At 45.4% G+C, this 6,752-nt stretch overlaps 1 protein-coding gene across 2 annotated transcripts in view; it reads left to right on the forward strand.

The window, feature by feature from the left end:
- The window catches only part of LOC119416045 (plasma membrane calcium-transporting ATPase 1), a 70,336-nt gene that overhangs the window by 12,597 nt on the left and 50,987 nt on the right, over positions 1-6,752 (forward strand). Inside the window, exons 4-8 of one of the 2 annotated variants that reach the window (XM_037683213.1) lie at positions 395-520; positions 836-997; positions 1,465-1,508; positions 4,813-4,930; positions 6,123-6,337. In XM_037683213.1, coding sequence (XP_037539141.1) covers positions 395-520; positions 836-997; positions 1,465-1,508; positions 4,813-4,930; positions 6,123-6,337 — 665 coding nt within the window. Of the gene's footprint in view, positions 1-394; positions 521-835; positions 998-1,464; positions 1,509-4,774; positions 4,931-6,122; positions 6,338-6,752 lie in introns of both variants that reach the window. The other variant, XM_037683214.1, reaches the window with a different exon arrangement.

A 6,752-nucleotide genomic window follows, 5' to 3' on the forward strand; every position in this document is an offset into this window, starting at 1 on the left:
TAGTTGTAGTTTATCGTTGTTGTAGTTTATTGTTGTAGTTGTAGTTTGTTGTTGTTGTAGTTTGTTGTAGTTGTAGTTTGTTGTAGTTGTAGTTTGTTGTTGTTGTAGTTTGTTGTTGTTTATTGTTGTGTGTACTTCACATGTTGTGTCTGGATCAGGTCTGTGTTGTGAATGAGTGTTGGTGTCTCACTGAGACCAGCCTGTAGAAGTAAAGGTTGAATGAATGAACTAGAGACATTCGCTGCTCAGATCCTCACACACGGACTTGGTGCTTCACTCACCTGAGACTCAGAGGACAGAGACACCACATGAGACATTTTTCATTAAATGACTGTTTGTTCCTCCATCTTCTCGCTGCAGCAGACTGTAGACCACCTCTGTGTTGCTCTTCCAGGTGATCTCCTCCCGGCTGATGGAGTTTTAATTCAGGGCAACGATCTGAAAATCGATGAGAGCTCCCTGACCGGGGAGTCGGATCACGTCAAGAAGAGTCTGGACAAAGACCCCATGCTGCTGTCAGGTGCGTCCATTGCTCCAAACCACAGTCGAGCTGTTAGCACAAAATAAATCACAGGGACACCTGGACAGGTCCAGCACAGGGACATGTGGACAGGTCTCCGGTCCATCACAGGGACACATAGAGACAATTTAGAGCTACCTTTCAGCCTAGCGTGCATGTTTTTGGTCAGTGGTTGAATCCCACGCAGCACAGCGACAACAACAGAAATCAAGTCATGAAGATCCACTCGGCTCCGTCACGTCTGGACGACCTGGACGCACCGCGTGTCTTTTATATAAAAAAGATTTGTCACTTCTCTCACCGTCCTCTCTCCAGGCACGCACGTGATGGAGGGCTCTGGCAAGATGGTGGTCACGGCTGTGGGCGTGAGCTCACAAACTGGAATCATCTTCACGCTGCTCGGTGCCAGTGAGGACGGTGACGGAGACGGCGAGGACAAAAAGAAGGAAGACAGGAAAAAGAAGAAGGACAAGAAGAGTAAGTTTGAGAGAAGTTTACTGAGATCCACTCTAAGGATCCAAACTAAGATCCACACACTCAGACTGACTTCATGAACACGAAGAGAGGGTTAGCTGAGAGCAATGCCCAATAAATCATGAATTAAACATTCAAGATGGCCGCCATAGCTTTAAAGATGAAAGACTTGAACTCATTGATTCTTTGCCATAATTTAGTGTGGTGGTATCTGAGAGTGAGCCCCAACACACGGTACGGTCAATGAACGTTTTCAAATGTCCGCCACGTGCAGGTCCCGTCAAAGTTCTCCAGAAACGTTCTAATTGAACTGGTAACACCAAGATGTTTTCTGAATACCAGTAGAGGAATCCAGATTCCCACCAGTGGTGCCATCATTTGAATTTAGTGGCCTGAAGGGTTTTACTTATAATATTAATATTGTGACACTTTATTATTCGTTTGTATCAAAGTCATGTGTTTTTTTACAGGTAAACAAGAAGAGAAGAATAAGAAAGGTAGCAGCCCGTCACGTGTCGTCAGTTTGTTGACAGAACGTAACGGGTTATGTGCTGACAGTCAGCTGACTGTCAGCTGACAGTCATCTGACAGTCATCAGACTGTCAGATGACTGTCAGCTGACAGTCATCTGACTAACCCTAATTAACAGCTGTTGAATTCACCATGACACAAACGATCCACGTTTCACGCACAGAGAATTAAAACTCATTAAACTGATTCAGCGAAGGCCTAAACTGTCAATGAAATTCATTAACTTTGAATTTCAATGACATTAAATATTATTTTGTTATTATTATTTTTAAAGAAAAATACGAGTGGGGCAGAGGTCAGAGAAGACAAGCCTGTGATGGTCACTTAACCACTTGCTCTCACCGAGGTCGGATGCTTCTCCCTCCCTCTCTGCTTTGCTGCTCTGTCTGTCTGTGAAACTGCTTCTGAGCCTCTCTTGCATCTTCTGAACCATAATTATGGACTTGTTCTGACCAGTTGGTCCCTTAACTCAATTGACAATATTTTCTTCGAAGAGAAGACAGGCTTTAGGCGAGACGATTTGCCCTGTTGGCACGCAGCTGGATATCTCATCGACTTGAAAACTTGATGATGTGTCTATCTCTGCTGCCATCTATGGATTTTAAGGACGCTTATTTAATTTGATTTTCGATAACTGGTTCCTGCTTTTTGGATTTGGCTGGTTACTGGTTTTATCTACAATCAAGGAAGTCCTCTGCAGCAAATTTGGACCCGATCACGCTGCTTGCCTTTATGATGGCTTGGTTCGTGCCTCGAGTACCTAGACTCAAATGCTTTGTGCTGAATGGATCAGATCTTGGGGATTTTACTCAGTCATGTTCCATCGGTGTGGCCATGTAATGTGGACATTTCGGAACCGAGTGGACCAACACAGACTCAAGGTAGATGTCATTAAGTTCTGCCTGTCCCCAAAACAACTGTGTGTTTATCTGAATTTGGCTCCTTGGCTGGCCTTGAAGGCCACCTTATCTGAATTCACCTGGAGAACATGTGATCTGATGCTCACCACCCCCTCCCTGAGGAATTTCCAACTGATAACCAGAGGAACCAGCTGAATAAACTTTGTGTCATCATTTCAGGACACTTGGATTCTCAGACGTTATTCTTGGCCATTCCTCGACATCCCTCGAGAATGTTTATGGATCTCACCGGAGGACACTGGCTGACAATCACATCCTTATCAGAACTCTTACAGTGACCTCGAGAGCATCTATGATCATGCTCACCGCTCTCCTTGTCCCCCCCCCCCCCCCCCCCCCCCCCCCCCCCCCCGCAGAATGTCTGTGTCACTATGCACTTGTTTGTGCGAGGTGTTTTTTAATATCAGACTTTTTCTTCTCAGACAAGAAGAAAAAGTCTGATAGGAATTTTTTTGCCTCCAACTCTTACATGTGTCCAGTTTCTCTACTTTTTGTTTGTCCAAACTGGTCTCACTTGTAAATGAGTCTTCAAGGCTCAATGTGATTTATCTGTCTAAATAAAGGTTGGATGAATGGTTCAACTCCAGGTACAGACAACATCAAGATGTGGGTGAAAAGGTGAAGCACCCACACCTGCCTCCACCCACATTTGCCCCACTCTGGGCCCTTGAGCAAGGCCCCTAACCAGAATAATCACTGTGAAAAATCACATCATGTTGCTGCTGATCTGTTTCATGTTGCTGCTGATCTGTTTCAATGTTGCTGCTAATCTGTTTCATGTTGCTGCTGATCTGTTTCAATGTTGCTGCTGATCTGTTTCATGTTGCTGCTGATCTGTTTCAATGTTGCTGCTGATCTGTTTCATGTTGCTTCTGATCTGTTTCATGTTGCTGCTGATCTGTTTCATGTTGCTGTTGATCAGTTTCATGTTGCTGCTGATCAGTTTCATGTTGCTGCTGATCTGTTTCATGTTGCTGCTGATCAGTTTCATGTTGCTGCTGATCAGTTTCATGTTGCTGCTGATCTGTTTCATGTTGCTGCTGATCTGTTTCATGTTGCTGTGTTCATGTGTGCTCATCTGCTCACTCAGACTCATGTTCGTGCTGCTGTTCGATGTAATGTTTTTAAGCTATTAGTGCTTAAACATACATTTTACATTTTATTGTTGGATGTAACTGGGACCCTGTGAACATCATTTCGTTCCACCACATGTACCACATGAGGTGTGAATGATAAAACACTCCGACTCTCTGAAGAAACGCCTCTCCACCGTCTCACAGTTCAGCACAGCTGACTGAGCTCTGGTTGTATTTCATGATGATCTGTTGAGTTTAGTTTGAACACAGTCCTGGTTCTCCTCAGTTTCCCGGCTCGCTGCATGTTCTCCTGGTTCTTCATGGTTCCTCGCAGGCCCATACAGTGAGAGTGTGTGTGTGAGCAGCAGCAGGTGCTCCTGACTCTGTTGATGGTGATTAGGACCAAGGAGATTATCAACCTTAAGCTTGGCAGCTGCTTCTTCTCCTCCCTGCTGCTTCCTGCCTGCCTGTCTGCTAATAACCTCATTATAGAGATGAGATCGGGATGCACGTGCGCGCACACACACAACCACACAAACACATGCTTGCAGCCCCCCCCCCCCCCCCACACACACACACACACACACACACAAAGCAGTTGACTCTGCTAATGGTTTAAATCTGTGATTGGGTGAAAGAACATCCTGTGATCAGATACTTGATGTATCATCACCCACAGCACAAAAGTGAAGGCAGACATGTTTGTGTGTGTTTGTTGTCCCCTGAGTGAAGGGTGGTGGTGGTGGGGGGGTGGTGGAAATACCCTCTCTCCACCTGTTTGTCTACCCATGTTGGGAGCATGATGACCTGAAAAATAAACGAGGTAGTGATTTCCATTTGGGGGTGTGGCTATAACTAGGTGTAAGAAAGGTCACTATCAAGAATTGGGTTGCCATGTCAAAATCAAGATGGCCGCCACCATATGTATACGGAAACCGCCCACCCCGTCATTTGAGGAAAGTATGTTTTCTAGATTTTATATTCTTTAAGAGCATTCCAGCTTCCTCAAATGAGGTCTAGGTTCTTTATTGTCATTCGCACCACTTGTGGTGCATGAGGTGGAACCAGACTGTGCACACAAATGACTGAGGTGGCCAAAGAATATTCTGTGGGGGCCAAGGCCACCACTGACACCCCCCACCCCCTGGCTCCTCCACTGCACATGGAGGTGATCAGTCAGACATTGTCTTGTTCTCTAAAATAATATCAGTTTTCAGTTGTGATCATAAAGACGTCAGCTGTCTGTGTCCCAGGGAGGGAGGAGGCACGGAGAAATGATGGAGCCACGAAGGAGGCGCAACTCCTCAACGAGGACGGAGAACACAAGAAGAAGAAAAACCTGCCGAAGAAGGAGAAGTCCGTCCTGCAGGGGAAGCTGACCAAACTGGCTGTGCAAATTGGCAAAGCAGGTATAAACAGAAAACAACAATAACAACAATAATAATAACAATAATGATAATGATAACAATAACAACTACAATAATAACAACAACAACAAAGTACCTGGAGAAAACCCACGCAGCACAGAGAGCACATGCAAACTCCACCCAGAAAGGCCCCTGGCCGGGATTTGAACCGGGGACCTGCTCGCTGAGAGGCAGCAGCTCTACCAGCTGCGCCACCGTGCTGCTCATATTATAAACATGTATTTTTAAACAGTAGATCTCAAACCAAATGTTGTGGTTCCAAGCTTTTAGAAAGGTGGGTGTAAATCTTGTGAAGGTGATTGACAGCGATCTTGAGCCAATCGTTGCTCTGCAGTCTGCTGACGTCACACCTTCGGCTCGGCTCACTTGGACCCTAACACGGAGCTTTGTCTCCCTGCTGGTCCCCTCTGAGCTCCTGTCGTGTCATGTTTCTATTTAATGTGTTTTGTTCCTGTTCATCACGCCAGCCTTTGCTGTTTTTATTATTATTTATCATTTGCTCCTTTTATTGAGACCTCGTGAGAGATCCTTGGGTCCCAAGAACCCCGGACAACAAACAAAGTATTTTAGGCCTAAAAAGGTCTTAAAATACATTTAATTACTTTTTAGTTTTTCCCACGAACGTGTTTCTACGCTCTGTCAGCGCTCATTCATTCTGCGTTGCACTGAAACACTACGTCTCCCATCATGCAGCAGTGCTGTCAGACTGAATGAACCGACAGATGTTCAGCCACGTTCTGCTCCTACAGCAGGAAGGTTGAACTAAAGTTGAATGAAACCTTAAATTTGAATTTAAAAGTCTTTAAGTGAAAGTTGCAGAAACTGAAGACGGATGATCGGAAGAGTTCCGATGTCTTTCATAAACATTTCATCCCTGATCTCAGGGTGGAGCCGAGATGGCTCCTAAGTCTGCAGGTTCCTTCTCGAGTTTTTCCTTCATTCCTGGAGTGTTCTGAAAGTGGAGGCTGGTGGGTCAGGGCCTCATGACTGACAATCTTTTTTAGTGTAATAATAGGTCTAAAACAGCCAGTTCCTGATCAGAACTGAAGAAGCCTTTTGGATGAGAGGTGAAAGGTCTTGAAAAGAAAGAAAGGAGGTCTAACCTGCTGCATAACATCCATGTTCTGACTGACTGAGACCCAGACCAACAGATTTCATCTGTCTCTGTTTCCAGGCCTGTTCATGTCGACGTTCACTGTGATCATCCTCATCACTCGCTTCCTGATCGACACCTTCTCCATTCAGGGGCTGCCGTGGACTGCTGAGTGTGCGTCCATCTACGTGCAGTTCCTGGTCAAGTTCTTCATCATCGGTGTGACGGTGCTGGTGGTGGCCGTGCCTGAAGGCCTCCCTCTGGCCGTCACCATCTCTCTTGCATATTCAGTCAAGGTCTATAACCTTCTATAATCTGTGGACTTGTTTCTGTCAGCACAACACCAAGGGGAATGTTCTAAAAGTTGAAAGCGTGATCAAAGAACTCGACTTAATGAACGTACGTTTTTTATATTCCGTCAGAGGCGGACCATGACGTCAAAGAACTCGACTTAATGAACGTACGGTTTTTATATTCCGTCAGAGGCGGACCATGACGTCAAAGAACTCGAATTAAAGAACGTACGGTTTTTATACTCCGTCAGAGGCGGACCATGACGTCAAAGAACTCGACTTAACGAACGTACGGTTTTTATACTCTGTGAGAGGCAGACCATGACGTCAAAGAACTCGACTTAACGAACGTACGGTTTTTATACTCTGTGAGAGGCGGACCATGACGTCAAAGAACTCGACTTAATGAACGTACGGT

Source organism: Nematolebias whitei, chromosome 10 (assembly GCF_014905685.2).
Source record: "Nematolebias whitei isolate Nwh7 chromosome 10, NemWhi1, whole genome shotgun sequence".
Classification (NCBI taxonomy): Eukaryota; Metazoa; Chordata; class Actinopteri; order Cyprinodontiformes; family Rivulidae; genus Nematolebias; species Nematolebias whitei.